General features: G+C 44.1%; 1 protein-coding gene across 2 annotated transcripts; it reads right to left on the reverse strand.

Annotated features, from left to right (window-relative positions):
• Positions 1-5,048: 5,048 nt before the first annotated feature.
• On the reverse strand, positions 5,049-15,407 carry Cidec (cell death inducing DFFA like effector c). 2 transcript variants are annotated; one of them, XM_015495010.2, is made up of 6 exons: positions 15,338-15,407; positions 14,076-14,153; positions 13,077-13,230; positions 9,671-9,829; positions 9,406-9,587; positions 5,049-5,618 (listed from the first exon to the last, which is right to left on the reverse strand). In XM_015495010.2, exons 2-6 carry the CDS (start codon positions 14,126-14,128, stop codon positions 5,453-5,455), a joined length of 714 nt encoding a protein of 237 aa, XP_015350496.1. In that variant the 5' UTR covers positions 14,129-14,153; positions 15,338-15,407; the 3' UTR covers positions 5,049-5,452. The 2 variants fall into 2 exon arrangements, with proteins under 2 accessions (XP_015350496.1, XP_015350495.1); XM_015495009.2 differs by lacking the exon at positions 15,338-15,407 and adding an exon at positions 14,391-14,543.
• Positions 15,408-16,677: the final 1,270 nt, after the last annotated feature.

Raw genomic sequence — 16,677 nt, forward strand, 5'->3', positions numbered from 1 at the left:
AGGTCTCAGGGAACATTATCAGTGCCGTACTGAGCCAAGTAGTTTCAGGGAAGCAATCAGGTTCAGGGACCCCCGCAAATAGCTCTGCTTTAAACATAACTACCTTGGCTATTATCTCCAAGGTACTAATCCCAGTGCCTCCTTCTTCTAATAGTACTTACAATGCCACTCATTTCAAGGCCTCCCCTTACTGTACTCCTAATCTTGGTTTCCCCCCAACATTTACGCCTTGTCAGGATCATTCTTGGGAGAAACATCAAGTTGCTAAAGGTTTCTCCTTTTCCCCCTCTCTTAAGAGGTATGTTTATAACTTTAACAACAGTGCCAACTCCTCTACAGGAGTAGGTTGGTCCTGGTTTCAATGGCTGATTTCCAATGAGAAGGGGGCTTCAGCTGATATTTCTGCATTGGCTCAATTGCTGGGAGTCAAAAGCTGGCTGGCTAATGTTTCTGGCACTGTTAAGGAGAATGAACGAGGTAATAGACTTACATCTGTTTCATTCAACTCTTTGCTATATAATGCCACATTACCCCCTGCAATGGTCTGCGTCCAATCCCCGTTCTTGTTCCTTTTGGCTAATGACACCTCGTCGGGGATGCTTGACTGTTCTAATATTACCTGCTATTTGTCTGAGTGTTGGAATGGCTCCTGGACCACGGCAGTGGTTATGAAAATTCCAACTTTTGTCCCAATCCCAGTCACTGCGGACCCAGATAAATTCCCCATTGTTGAACTACTTAGAGTCCGCAGGGATTTTGGAATTACGGCAGCTATAGTGACAGCTGTGGCAGTGTCTGCTGCTGCAGCGGTTACGGCCGGAGTGGCCATGGCCAGTCAAGTACAAACTGCTGCCACCATTAATCAAGTTGTTCAACAAACTTCCACCATACTTGAATCCCAAAATACAATTAATCAACATATTTTGTCAGGGATTTTAGCTGCCAACCAAAGAATAGATTTACTCCAAGCTCAGGTAGAAGAATTGGCTGACTTGGTGCTTTTGGGTTGTGTTGACCAACGTGCACATTTATGCATAACCTCTGTCAGATTTAATGATTCCAGGAATGCCTCCCGCATCATTGGCGAATATTTGGCCGGAAATTGGTCCATGGCAGCGGAAGACATGATCCAGTCTCAACTAACCCAGATAGCTGTCTTGAACAGTACCCGTGTCGATCCCGTGACTTTGGGCCAATTCACCAATTGGATATCTTCTGCTTTTTCTTTCTTCAAAGAGTGGGTGGGGGTAGGCATTTTTGGTGCAATGTGTTGCTTCGGTATGTTCCTCTGTTTGTGGTTTCTCTGTCGCCTTAAGGCCCGTAGTGCTCATGATAAGGCTATGATCATACAAGCTCTTGCAGCCTTAGAAAATGGCAACTCGCCTCAAGTCTGGCTTGCGCATCTTAAACAGTAAACCTTTGTCATGGTCGTTGCACCCCAAGTTATTATAACATTGCACTGGGATCGACATGACCTTCCTTGCTATTCTCTTAGTGTTGGAAAGCCCTTGCACTCTGCCGGTCTTACTGCCATTGCACGCAGATGGGTTTCCACACTAGTGCTTTTCTATCGCATTAAAGTCCGAGCCTTTCTTTCAGGGTGCTGTCAACTTGTTTGTCGTTTTAAACAGCCACAGTTCAGCCTCAGTTATCCCCCTTCGTCCATCATCACCACGATACAGGATGCGAGGCAAAGCACTGCACTTGAGTGATCCTTGACGTGGACCTCAAGGAGAGCATGTCCTATTGCATGCGGGTTAGACGCGTCCACTCCCCGCCCCACGAAAAAAGGCGTCGGCTGATATGGTCTCAGATCTGGGGAAGGGCCCTCCTTAAGACTGAGCCATACTATGCAGCCACTTCTGCACAGTGGGATAGGACCTCTACTCTTGCCTGTATTGTTTTAAGAAAATAGAAAGGGGGAACTGTGGTGAGCCGCTTCTGCCGTTTATGCAAATTATGGTCGCCATTACAAGATGGCGCTGGCTCCGCTGTGGTCTGTGACAAACAACTCCTTATTTGGGAGAGTTGGCGCATGACTTTTCATCACCCTATGAGAAAGCTCCACGTGGCTGCTTTGCATTGGGGCTTGAGATGCTTTATTAAGGCTGGGAGGGGCATCCGAGAGAGAGAAGAAGAACTATCAAGGGCCTGAAATAAACTACTGAAAGAAGATTCCTGAGTGTTGCGTCTTCCTTGCGGGCAAGAAGTCGCGACATTGGGTTACCAAAGCTAGTCTGGGAAGCTAATGCTGGCAGCTGTCCCCTGCCCTGCAGACATGTGGGAAAAGCTCCCAAATTCAGCCAAAGAGAGCTTTCTACTCTGGGCTGTCCTGCACTTGCAAGTTGTCCTGGAGGCTGGCTCCATGGGGTGGGTCTTCTGGCAGGGAGGCATAACATTTGTATTAGCACACAAGTTATTCCTGTTCCACTCTTGCTGAAACAGTGGCCTACCCACTCAAAGTTATTAATAACTGAGTTGGAGAGGGACAGTGCAAGCTGGTTTGTCCCAAGCTCCATTCCTCCCAAGGCCAGGAGTTTCACAAGTGAGTCTTGAGTGACGAACTGTGGTTTCTTGGCACTGAGCCCTCTCAGCCCAGGGGAAATTAGGTTCTTCCTTTTCTTCCAGGAGCTCAGGGTCTAATGGAGTCAAAGCAGCTGTAGGAAGTGAAGAGAAAAGTGCAGTCCTTGGGGAACTGGGGGGATGGGAAGGGAAAATTCCAAAGAGCAAAGGAGCCGGGACCTCTGGAGTGCCAGGGGCCAGTCCAAGTGGGAGAATGGCCTTTCCTGGACCAGGCACAGCCAGTGGAGGAGAGGTCTGTTGCAACTGAGGTGGGCTGTGAGCCAGACCCTTGAACTTAGTTTTGCCTTAGTTCTTGCTCCAACTGGTACTTGAGTGCAGAGAGGAACTTTCAAAAAAGGATTCTCAAATACTGAGAGCTTATAACAATGCAGTTATACCCTCAAGGTGGAGCATTTTTGCTAAATTTCTTGTCAGTCTTGTGCATCTTTTTTTTTTTTTTTGTACCGGAGACTGAATTCTGAGGTACAACCACTGAGCCCCGTCCCCAGCCCTATTTTGTATTTTATTTAGAGACAGGGTCTCACTGAGTTGCTCAGCACCTCACCTCTGCTGAGGCTGGCTTTGAACTCATGATCCTCCTGCCTGAGCCTCCCACATCACTGGGATTACAGGTGTGTGACACCCACAACCGGCTAGTCTTATTCATATTTTTTAAAAATTGACTATTTGTCTGGGCATGGTGGCACATGTTTGTAATCCCAGTGATCTCAAGTTTGAGGCCAGCCTCAGCAATTTAGGTAGGCCCTAAGCAACTTAGTGAGACTCTGTCTCAGAATAATAAATAAAAAGAGCTGGGGATGTAGCTAGATGGTAGAGCACCCCTGGGTTCAGCCCCCAGTATCAATAACTAAGTCAATAAATGACAGCATGACCCTATTTATATGACATTTTTAAAAAGGAAAATTATATTGGCAGAAACCAGTGATTGCCAGAAGTTTGGGGTGGGAATAGGTGATGGGGGGATAGATGAAGGGACGTAGGAGGAATTTAGGGCATGCCAGAAATGGTGGTTACGTGACCACCATGACCATGTTTGCCAAAACTTATTGAACTATCTGTATTTTTGTCTTTCTTCCTGGTACGGGGAATTTAACTCAGGGGTGCTCTACCACTGAGCTACAGCCCAGTCCTTTTTTATTTTTTCAGACAGGATCTTGCTAAATTGCTTATGGCCACGATAAATTGCTGAGGCTAGCCTTGAGGAAATCCTCCTGCTTCTACCTTCTGAGTTGCTGGGGTTATAGAGTGTGCCATGCACCAGCCTTCATGCTTGTGAGTTGCCTGAGATTGAAAAATGCCAGTTCACACCAATGAGACACGAATCTTTGTACTTTGAAGCTACCCTAAGGGCTTTTTTTAAAACATTTGTTTTTGTAGTTGTAGATGGACACCATGCCTTTATTTTATTTGTTTATTTTTATGCAGTGCCACAGATCGAACCCAGTGCCTCACATATGCTAGGCAAGCTCTGTACCACCAATAAAAGCTCACTTGAAATCCCAAGGTTGAAAGTTCTGAACATGCCAGTCCCAGTGGTGTACAACTATAATTGCAATGATTTGAAGGCTGAGGCAGGAGGATCATAAGTTTGAGGCCAGCCTCAGCAACTTAGCAAGATCCTGTCTCAAAATGAATAATAAAAAGGGTTGGGGGGCTGAGGCTGTAGCTCAGTGGCAGAGCACTTGCCTCGTATGTGTGAAGCACTGGGTTCGAGCCTTAGCACCACATAAAAATAAACAAATAAAATAAAGGCATTTTTTCTACAAAAAATTTTTTAAAAAAGGGTTGGGGATCTAGCTCAGTGGCACAGTGCCCCTGGGTTCAATGCTCAGGTACTAAAAAAAGACAAGAAAATTCTATCATGAAAGATAAACTAGCAAGCTAGGATAGGCATTAACAGAGAATTGCCTTATTGCTTGACTAGTTCTTTTCCACCTCAACATTTTAAAAGTTGTTATAAAATGTGACACTGAGGAGTTAGAAGAATGACTAAATCCACTAATGGAAGCTCTTCCAATAGGCAAATTTCATTTTGAAGTTGACCTGGTATTGGTTACATCATCTGTTCAAGGCTCAGATTCAGCAGACTTTAAATCCAAACTTGTGATTTTTTTTTTGGGGGGGGGGTGGTAATTGGGGATTGATCCCAGGGGGCACTTTACAACTAAGCTACATCCCCAGCCCTTTTTATTTATTTATTTTATTTCTCACTAAGTTGCTTTTGATCTGGCTTAGTTGCTGAGGCTGGCCTCAAACTTGTGATCCTCCTGCCTCAGCCTTCCAAGTTGCTAGGATGACAGGCACGTACCACTGCCCCCCAGCTGTGATTTTCTTAAAATAAAAAGTGCTGTTCCCTGTAATGCCACCTATACAGAATTATTTGCAAGTGGATTATTCTCTTGCTTTGATCTTTTTCAACCTTCCAAATAGAGCCCCACCCCCAAAGAATACAAGCAAAGAGGATATATTTGTATAAATAGTTTATTGTGAACTCTCTACTGTCATACATTAGTGGGCTTGACGATTCACTCAGGAGTAGGGTGGGAAGGCAAGGGGGAGGGAGTGGCATAAAGTGCAGCATGTGGAGACAGATTTTTGAGGGACAGACTGAGGGTGACCAGTCTTAGGTCAGCTAAGCTACCTGGGGAAGGAAGGAGCTGGGTCAGGCCAGGAACCCAAAGTTCTCCTTTGACCAGCCCACCCCAGGGTCCCAGTCCTTCCTCTGCTTCCTTATTCATGGTCTTCTGCAGTGAGGGAAGTATGGGGGAGGTAAGAAGCTCTCTAGCTGCCAGGCTTGTGGGTGCTACCAGCTGAGCACAGGGTCCCCAGTCTCGTCCTGGGCTGGTGGAAGACCTTGAGATCTGGGCTTTCATTGCAGTATCTTCAGACAACTCGGAATGAGGGATGAGGCCTTGGCCTTGGAGGGCTGCCCTTCTTCCTCTGTAGCATCCAGGAACTGCTGCAGGTAGCAGGAGGTGCCCAGCAGCATGTGGCCTGTGGCCTGCATGCTGAAGAGGACCCAGCGAATCATTTCCCTGGGGACAGGCGGGGATGAAAAAGCAAAGTCAAAAATATGAACACTCTCCCTCCTTGCATCCTCTCAAATGCATCCTCCCCCAGATTCCCACACTGGCCTGGAGGAAGTACTTTCAAGTTAGCTTTCTCCATTAATAAAATGAAATGTCCACTGAGATAGAAAGACTAAAAACACTTCTTGATTTTAGAGCAACATGCAAAAAGGAGCAAGGGTTGTCTTCCCTCTGCCCATGGAACTGGGTTAACAGAAATTAGCTAAGCTTTCTGGAACCTCAGCTTTCCTCATGCAAACTTAGGCTCCTTGAATAAGGCCTTTATTTGTATATTTTGTAGTGCTGGGGGTTGAATCTAGGGCCTGGTGCATGCTTGGTAAGCACTTTACCTCTGAGCTACTAGCCCACCTCTAGATTTTTTCCAATTATTTGATTAATTTATAATAATATGTGGGGAGGGGTGCCAGGAGTGTGGCTTGTGGCTCAGCAGTAGAGCACTTGCCTAGCACGTACAAGGTCCTGGGTTTGATACCTATCACTGCAAAAAATAAAAATAAAAAAGTAGAGAGACATACATATATACAAGCATACATATACTCACATATATTTATAAAATGAAATAATATACTTAAGGGATATATAACTGAGAAATACACCCATTTCTCAAGTTTGAAAACTGAGGCTTTAAACCTAGCTCACCAGCCGTAAAATGGAATGAATTTCTGTCAAATGCTACAATATAAATGAGCCTCAAAAAACAACTATGCTATTTGGCTGGGATTGTGGCTCAGAGGTAGAGCACTCGCCTAGCATGCATGAGGCACTGGGTTCAATCCTCAGCACCACATAAATATAAAATAAAGACACTGTGTCCACCTATAACTAAAAAATAAATATTTTTAAAAAATCAGTATGCTAGGGCTGCGGATGTGGCTCAAGCAGTGGTGTGCTTGCCTGGCATGCGCGGGGCGCTGGGTTCAATCCTCAGCACCAAATAGAAAAAAAAAATGAAATGGAGATGTTGTGTCCACTGAAAACTAAAAAATAAAAAAAAATTGAAAAATTCTTCCTCTTTCTCTCTCTCTCTCTCTCTCTCTTAAAACAAAACAAAACAAAAAAACAGTATGCTAAGTGAAGAAAGCCAGTCACCAAAGGACAAATATTGTGTCATTCCACTTTTACGAGGGACCTAAATAGAAAAGTTGAGAAAAAGTAGAATAGAGGTTGCCAGGACCTAAGGGCAAGAGGAATGAGGGTTATTATATAAAGGGTACAGTTTCTGTGTTAGGATGATGAAAAAGTTCTGGAAATGGACAGTGGCCATGGTTGCACAACATTGTAAATGTACTCAACGCTACCAAATAGTACACTTAAAAATGATGAAGATGGTAAATTTTATGCTATCAATATTTTATCCGAATTTTTATTAAAAAATGTAGTGACGGGGTTAGGGCTGTAGCTTGGTGGCAGAGCACTTGCCTGGCACGTGTAAGGTGAGAGGCACTGTGTTAATCCTTAGCACCACATAAAATAAAATAAAGGCATGCGGTTCATCTACAACTACAAAAAAAAATTTTTTTTAATGTAGTGATAATACTAAGCTAAGTCCAGCTTGCTTTTGATTTTTTTTTGGGGGGGGGGTGAGCGGTACCAGGATTGAACTCAGTAGCACTCGGCCACAGAGCCACATCCCCAGCCCTATTTTGTGTTTTATTGAGAGACAGGGTCTCACTGAGTTGCAGAGTGCCTCGCCATTGCTGAGGCTGGCTTTGAACTTGCAATCCCCTTGTTTCAGTCTCCCAAGCTGTTGGGATGACAGGTGTGTGCCACTGCGCCCAGCTGCTTTTGATTTTTGATAATGATATATCTACTTTGCTTAGGTCTGAGAGTTCCATTTCCCGTAAATGGACTGAGTTTAAAGGCTAAAACTTCTTGCTTTAGATTTTGAAATCTGGTAGATACTGACAGCAATCTCATATCAAGATGGGGAACGGTATGGCCATATGACGGGGAAATAGCTACTGGGGAAAATAGAAGCTTTAGCCACAGAACCAGGCTCCAGCCTGCCCCTGACTTGCCTCTGACAGGTAGCACCTCACAGCCTCAGTTCCCCCTTCTGAGATCGGCTACGCAGAGGGGAAACTAAACAAGCCAAGAAACCTGATATAGTTTAGCTATACATGATTTGGTGGAGCTCTGGAGACCCTCAGTAGGATTTCCCTGAAAACAAAGATCACATACATTTTTATTCATTCTACTCTGTCCCCCTGCAATATCAGGGATGGAACCCAGGGCTTCGGTGGTGCTAGGCAAGCACTCTACCACTGAGCTACACCCCCAGCTGATTATTTGAATAATTCTATGATTATTTAATAATTGAACAATTCTATGATTATTGCATAATTCTATGATTATTTGAATAACTACTATGTGCTGGCATTCACCAAGGTTCCAGAAGCAACAGACATTCTTGCTCTCATGGAACCTTGTTCTTGTTCTCATGTCTGATTCATCTCTGTATCTTTAATTTGTAGCATAGGACCAGGCACACAGTAGGTACTCAGGAAACACTAAATAAAACAATTGTGGACAACTAAAATCTAGCATAAGAAACTGGCTGGAGGCCATGCTCTGCTACTATCTAGTTTTGTGGCTTTGGACAGATTGTATCACTTTAGCCTCAGGGACCATAAGCCACCTAATGGGATAAGAATTCTCCAGAACAACACTGGGGCAGTAGGATTTGGGAAACACATCGTAACCGTACTTGTCTTATGATTTCATATCCTTTCATGTTTCTTGTGATACTTGATTAAACTTTCAAAAGAAAAAGTTTAAGACAACACAAATACTTCTTCTCCATAGACATACAAATTAATTTGTCCCTATGGAAGGAAGATTATTTCATCTCTTCTACCGCCATGGAAGGAAGATTATTTCATCTCTTCTACCGCCATGGAAAAATTCTTTTATTTATTTTATTTTTTATTTTTATTTTTTTTGCCATGGAAAAATTCAGTTTGTTATCTATAAATTTTTAACTCATCATTATCAGCAGAACTACATATGTGGGAATTTGAATTGTTCTTTAAACTGATTGTAACTTCTTGCTAGTTCTCTCATTAATTGATGAGTTCAATAAAATCTTTGACACGTTTGTTTTTAAAAACTTGATTCATTGGCGCAGGGTGCAGTGACACACACCTACAATCCCAGAGGCTCAGGAGGCTGAGGCAGGAGGATCTCGAGTTCGAAAGCCAGCCTTAGCAACGGAAAGGTGCTTAACAGCTCAGTGAGACCCTGTCTCTAAATAAAATACAAAATAAGGCTGGGATGGGGCTCAGTGACCGAGTGCCCCTGAGTTCAATGACTGGTACTACCCGCCCCTCCAAAAAAAAAGTTGATTCACTGCTCATCGCTGTAGCATGTGTTCAGTGTTTATGGGGCTCTGGGTTCAATCCCTCCCTCCTTTTTGCCCCAAAAAAGTTAATTAGAAGACTGCTTAAGAAAACTTACTTTTTTAGGTGAAAAGATGCAGTTTGCCATAGTAGAAGGTAAACAACTACCTGTATCCAGGTTCCATCATGGAGCACCTGTACCCCTCTGGCACACACTAGGAGTGCAACTCAAGCACTTAGATATAATTGTAAATCCTACATGAATGCTTACTGTTACGCTTGTTACTCCAGTGCCAGACCCAGGCCCTGAGAAGGGCAGGGCTCAATATGGACAGATAGGGGCTCTGCCATTGCTCTGTACCCACTCCAACCCCACTTCACCCCAGTTCACTCACTTCACCATGCTCTTGGCTTTGTAGCAGTGCAGATCATAGGAAAGGGAGTATGTATTATAGAGTGTTGCCTTCACATTCAGGCAGCCAATGAAGTCCTGTGGGTTCAGCTTGTACAGGTCAAAGGTTATGCGGGCCACATCAATCTTCTTGGTGGGCTTATGGGAAAGTTGGTACCTAAGCCCCTGTAGCAAGACAAACGTGGTTGGCATACTTCAAGACTTCTCCAAAGCTCTCTGTTTTCTCCCCTACATAGGTAGGAGCTCACCTGTTTTGATGGAGGCTGCCATTTCTCCCCCTTTTGGAGGACCATGAACACCGTATCATCTGCCAGGGCTTGGAAATACTCTTCTGTCTCTACAATTGTGCCATCTTTCTCCAGCACCAGGGAGAAGGGTTTGTTTGCCAGCATCAAGACATCCCGAACCTGGGGAATAAGGTTAGTGATGCTTCTGCCATCCACATGTAGCCACAGAGCTGGTGTGTGGAAGACACTCATCATACCACTTCAGTTGCCAGGTAAAGAGCCAGGGTCTCAAACCAGGAGATGGCACAGAGACCCAGGCATCATTCTACCATGGCATCCCCACCAAAGATTTTTGTATTATGGTACCTCTTGGTACTTGACTTCAGAGTTAATAGTCTAGAACAGTGCAGTCCAATAAAATATAACAGAGGTTATATATATGAAATTTCATATATATATGAAATTTTAGTGAGATATAATTTATGTACAATAAATTTCACTCTTTTAAAGTGCTTTTCAGTATATTTGCTAAGTTGTACAACCATCATTACTATCTAATTTCAGAGCATTTTCATTACCCCTGAAATAAACCTGCTATCCATTTTTCCCATTCCCCATCCCATAGCAACTTTCTACTGTCTGTATCTATGGGTTTGTCTTTTCCAGACAATTCATATAAATTGAATTATACAACATGGGATCTCCTAAGACTCACGTCTAAGAATGTTTTCAAAAGTCATCTATATCATAGCATGATTCATTCCTCATTTTGGCTAGTAATATTCCACTAGATAGATGTATCATATTTTTAATTCTTTCAACAGTTGATGAACATTAGGGTTGTTTCCACTTTTTTACTATTATAAAAATGCTGCTGGGAACTCTTATGTACAAGTTTTTTGTTTTGGGGTTTTTTTTTGGTAGTGGAAATTGAACTCAGGGGTATTCAACCATTGAGCCAAATGGAAATAGTAGTAACTACCTTAAGGTTTTAATTAAAATAAATAAATTAATTAAATAAAGGTACCATGTCCACCTACAACTAAAATATATATTTTTTAAAAATGTAAGTGTCCTTTTTAAAAATATTTATTTTTTAGCTTTTTTAGGTGGACATAATATCTTTATTTTATTTGTATGTGGTGCTGAGGATCAAACCCAGTGCCTCACGCATGCCAGGCGAGCGCGCTACTGCTTGAGCCATATCCCCGGCCCTAAAATTGCAAGTGTTCTTGAGTTCACTTCCTGAGTTTAAATGCCAGAATATGGTCAGGCACAATGGTCACATCTGTAATCTCAACTACTTGGGAGGGTGAGGCAGGAGGATCTCATTTGCCCAGCCAATCTGGACAACTTAGTGAGACCCTGCCTTACAATAAAATAAAAAGGGCTGAAGCTGGGTGTGGTGCCGAATGCCTGTAATCCCCGTGGCTCAGGAGGCTGAGGCTGGAGGATCGCGAGTTCAAAGCCAGTCTCAGCAAAAGAGAGGTGCTAAGCAACTCAGCGAGACCCTGTCTCTAAATAAAATACAAAATAGGGCTGGGGATGTGGCTCAGTGGTTGAGTACCCCTGAGTTCAATCCCTGGTTACCACCCCCACCTCCCAAAAAAAGGGCTGAGGATGTAAATCCAGCACCCCTGAGATTAATCTCTACTACTACTACTATTAATAATGATAATAAAAATCTCAGAGAATAAACTCAGCCTCTGCCTCTGGAAAATGGAAATTGTAATAACTGCCTTAAAGGTTTTAATTAAAAGAAATGCTGTTAAATGGGCTGGGGATGTGGCTCAAGCGGTAACGCCCTCGCCTGGCATGCATGGGGCACTGGGTTCGATCCTTAGCACCACATAAAAATAAGGAAAAAAAATAAAGAATTGTGTCCACCGAAAACTGAAAAATAAATATTAAAAAATTATCTCTGTCTCTCTTCTATCTTAAAAAAAAAACAAAAGAAATGCTGTAAATCATCTAGCAGAGTACATGATCCATAAGCAGCATTTACTACATTTGTATACTGTGTTGATTAAAATGGAAAGAAACCCATGACATGTCATAGAATATATATGTATTTATATAAGAATAGACCATTCCGGACATTTATAACCACATTATTAATTATTTTGGAATGACAGAATTCTCACATTTCTTTTAAAAAAACTTTTTAAAGTTTTAGATGGACACAACACCTTCATTTTATTTTATTTATTTGTATGTGGTGCTGAGGATTGAACCAGTGCCTCACACATGCTAGGCAAGTGCTCTACCACTGAGCTACAGCCCCAGCCCCTCACTTTACATTTCTTGATTGATTCACTAGAGAATATATTTTCCTGCTTAAAATTCTTCAAAAGGGGTCTGGGTTAAGCAATACACCAATAGATTAATATACCTAGCTTCCATATCCTGATTTTTGAAATACCGTTCTCCTTGGAAATGAAGCAGAATTTTTAGGAGAAAAATGGCCAATCCAAAGACTAGGGCAAGGAAAATACAAGATGAGCCTGCAGTAGGATTCCCTTCAGACCTGTCTATCATCTTGAAAAGATGGAGTCTCACTGTTGTTCCTCCTCACATTTTTTGGCAATAGGACTCTGAGTGGAGGACTCCAAAGCTCAGTGGCTACAAGAATCTCCTTTTGAACCGGGGACAACGAGGCAGGACACTGCATAGGAATCAGGAAGCAGGTTTATTTGGCTATAGCCAGGTTCAGAGGGCAAAGCTTTCTCTGTAATCAATCAATCCCCCTGAACCCCAAGTTCAGGCAGTTTCAGAACTTTATACCCAGCATGTAAGGGAAAGGGCTCAGAAGTTCACAGTCTGCAGAAGTTCACACAAAAGCAGCTTTTTTCTTTCACCTTTCTGGGAAATTAACCCTTCAAGGACAACACCTGAGAAGGAGAGAACTTCTTCTCCCCTTTCTTCCCTCCCCCTGCTATCTTGGGAGTAAACATCTCTGTGAAGCTCTGGCTCAAGACCAGAGGCCTTGTTAAAGGATCTGTCTTTTTTTATCACACTTTGCATTTGCAAACACACTTTTACAAACTACTACACTGGATATTCCATAAATGTTTGTGAAAAACTAGTAAAGGGGTGTTTAGCACCTGGAGTGCTGATCTCTTGTAGGCTGGTGGGCAAATAAGATAGAGCAATAGGAAATACAAAGTTTAACTACATTGAACTCTTTTGTAGAGACTCTTTTGCTGATAGTCCTAAGATCAATTATGGTGAAGAAGATTTCTGGAGAAGCTTAATTAAGATTTTCTGTGAAAGAGGGGGTGCCAAAACACCAGGGTGCTAATATCAGAAAGGAAGACTTTCCACCCCTGTCAAATCCCAGCTCATGACCTGGAAGACAGAAGGCAGGGCCAGCTCTCAGCCAAGGCCCCAGGACTTGGACTGTGTGGAGTACAGGCAGGCCCCTCACCTTGTGGAGCAGGTCCTTAAGGCTGTGTGCCGTGATGCCCTTGCGCACTCTCCGATCTGCTGTGCTTACTCGGCAGGGCCGGGCCCTGGGGGCCTCCAGGCTGGGCTCAGACAGCAGCTGCTGGGTCACCACTGAAGTGCTCACTGCCACATGCCTGAGAGAAGTTGGGAACATCAGGATGAGCCACTTATCTACCACTTCAGACTAGGATCATCATGTGCCTTCTTCATCCCACCCAGATGGTGGGATGTGCCCCAGATGGCCTTACTCAAAAACCTGCTCAGACTGTGATGGGCATATAAGTCACCTGCAGATCTTGCTCAAATGAAGATTCTGATTAGTGTGGGTGGGATGGGACCTGAGGGTCTCATATGTCTAACAAGTTCCCAAGTAATGACAATTTGGCTGGTTCTTGGACCATGAAGAGTAGCAAGTTGATAAAAGACCCACCCAGCATTCCCCCAAAGACCACTTTCTTCTCATGGCCTTGCTAATTTCACCTGTAAAGTGGGATGAAGTCGGGGAAGCCTGTGAGATGTTTTTGGACACTGAGGTGCACAAAGCAGAACTAAAGGAGTAGAGAGAAGATGGAGCTTGGATTTGCATAGGCCCAAATTCAAATCTTGGCTCTGTTACAGATCTGCTAGGTGAGGGAGAGTGCCCACCCTGTGCCTCAGTTTCCTTATCTATCCATTTGGTATAATGAACCCTGCTTCCCATAGTCATTGTGAGGCCTACCCAAGATCAGGAATGGAAATGCCAAGCACAGAGCCTTCCCACCTCTACCCCAAGTGTGGTCGTGGCTTGATGGTGGCAGCGTTCACATCACCTAGGGGCTTCTCAAACTTGCAGAACCCCAGGTACCACTTCAGATCTTCAGATCAGAATCTATATTTTAACAAGATTCCCACGTGACTTATGCAACCATTCACATTTGAGAAGGTCTCACCCACAGCTCCTAAGTAGCTCTCCTACCCCTCCACCATTGACTCTCCTTACCTGGACAGGGACTTGGGGTGGAGAAGGCTGAGGGACTTCATGGCATATTCCATCCTCCTCAGCTGGAGTGTTTTGGATCTGGGAAGGAGGCAGAAAAAGGTGGTTAGAGTGGGAAGGAAGGGTGTCCCTCTCTCTGGTCATTGGACACAGTACAACTCAGCCTCCAGTCCAGCAAGTCCCGGCACTGATCTCTCATCCCAATTCACACACACCAGCCCCATGCATGTCTATGACCAAGCCATAGGCTCCCCTCCTCATCTCTGTGCTCAGGCTCAGCCCCCCTGGTAGCTGCTCCCCTGCCCCAGCTCCACTCACTCCATGTTTCTCTGTCACTGGCTCTGTCACACTGAACAGGGATCCCAAGTTGAGGCTGAAGAGGCCCTGCCTGGGTTGCTCCTGTCCCCAGGGCAGAGTTCACTTTACACTGGCAGGAGGTGAGTCACACCACCTCATGCTTGCTTCTGGGGACCTGAAGGTCACCTATAGTCCAGAGACTTCCTAGGCAGCCAGCCTGGTCTGAGCCTGCCCTCTCCCATGAGTCCTTAAGTAATCAAATCACTCAGACTTCCCGCTGGCCCAAAGAACTTTCTGTGATGGTGGAGATGTTCTGTTTGTGCTCTCCAATACCATAGCTATGAGCCACATGGGGCAATCGAGCACTTGAAATGTGGCTAATATGACTAAGAAGCTGGATTTTTAATTTTGTTGAATTTTAGCTAACTTCAGTTTAAATTGCCACTGTGGCCTGTGACTCCTGTCACCCACATTGAACAGCACAGGTCTAGGCAGGTAGCCCTGGGCTCACCTGCCTCCACGTTTACTCCCATATCACCACACTGAAACTTTTGCATACTCCAAACCTTTTGCACAAGTCACTCCTTCCTATAATGTCTTTCCCTGACACAGAGCTGAACATTTAGTCTTGAAGCCCCGGTTTCTAGTCTCTCCAATCCCTGGCTACCTGGCCTTGAGCTGCTCGCTCTTATTTTTAGCGCCCAGCATAGAGAGCGCTGGGCACAGAGCAGGGGACACAAGGAGTGGGCATGGAACAAAAGCCCCCTCCCCAGACAGGTAGCATTGCTCTTCCCAAATCTCCGGGCTCTCCCCAAGCCAGCCCCCACAGAGGCCGAAAGCCCCGCTTTCGCACTTAGTACTACCTCAGCCCACTTGCTTTGGCCACACTCCTCAGTCCTGTCCCTAGGAAAACTGCCAATCACTACCACACCTGCTCTCCAGGAGCAAAAACACCCCAGACTCCTCACCTCCCCCTCACAGCCTCCTAGCCTCCTTGCAATTGTGCCCAGCCCGGCCCAGGCCTCCCTCCATTTTATTTCCAGTTCCCAGGAAGCCACTCCCCTGGCCTTCAGCCCAGCCAGGGAAAAGAGCATAGGGAGTAAGTTTGCAGCTCTCCCTAGGGATTCCAAGCCAGTCTGATTTCCAGAAAAGTCTTGAAAGGAGGGAAGAAGGCATGTTTTGAAAGCTTTGGAAATGGGTATGGTCCAGACCATGCTATCAGGTAAGAGGGCACAGAAAGCAGGCATATGCAAGTTAGGATTCTACCTCTGCCCCACATGGGTTGTTTCGGCTCAAACCAGTCCTCTTTCTTCTGTGAGCTCCACAGAGACAGTGATTCCTGTTTTATAGGGTTGAGGTGAGGATTAGTGATGGTAATGGTTTTGCAATGTAGAGAATGGATGGAGTGATATTGGTGTTATTCACAGTAAATTTTAAATATAGCAGAAAGTAAAAGAAATTGAAATGTGTCGTGGGTAAGAGTGTTAGATTGGCTGTGGAGGCTGAGGCATGAGGATTGTGAGTTCAAAGCCAGCCTCAGCAACTTAGCAAGACCCTAAACAACTGAGCAAGACCCTGTTTCGGGGTGGGGGATGGGGTTGTGGCTCAATGGTAGAGCGCTTGCCTAGCATGTGTGAGACACTGGGTTCAATTATCAGCACCACATATAAAAAAATAAAGTTCATTGACAACTAAAAATAGTATTTATATAAAAAAAAAGACCCTGTTTCAAAATAAAAAATAAAAAGGGCTGGGGATGTGACTCAGTGGTAAGGCACTCCTGGATTCAATTCAAAAGTAAGATCTATAATACAGCAATCTCTCTCTCACTTTCTCATTCATACACACACAAACACACCCTTAAGAGAAATGAAAACATATGTCCACGCCAAAACTGTATACAAATGTCACAGCATATTTCTTAATAGCCAAAAGGTAGAACTAACCCAAACGTTCATCAATTGATAATGGGTAAGAAAATAGAGTATATACACAGTATATCACTTATCAAAAAGATTAATAAAATATTTTATTAAAAACATACATGTGGGGCTGGGGATGTGGCTCAAGCGGTAGCGCGCTCGCCTGGCATGCGTGCGGCCCAGGTTCGATCCTCAGCACCACATACAAACAAAGATGTTGTGTCTGCCGAAAACTAAACAATAAACATTAAAAAATTCTCTCTCTCTCCCCCTCCCTCTCCTCTCTCTCTTTAAAAAAAAAAAATTTTAAAAAAAAAAATTCAAAAAAAGAAATAACATACGACATTAACGTTATGTCGTAGTGGAACCATTGCAAATGAACATTC

Source organism: Marmota marmota, unplaced genomic scaffold (genome assembly GCF_001458135.2).
Source record: "Marmota marmota marmota unplaced genomic scaffold, marMar, whole genome shotgun sequence".
Taxonomy (NCBI): Eukaryota; Metazoa; Chordata; class Mammalia; order Rodentia; family Sciuridae; genus Marmota; species Marmota marmota.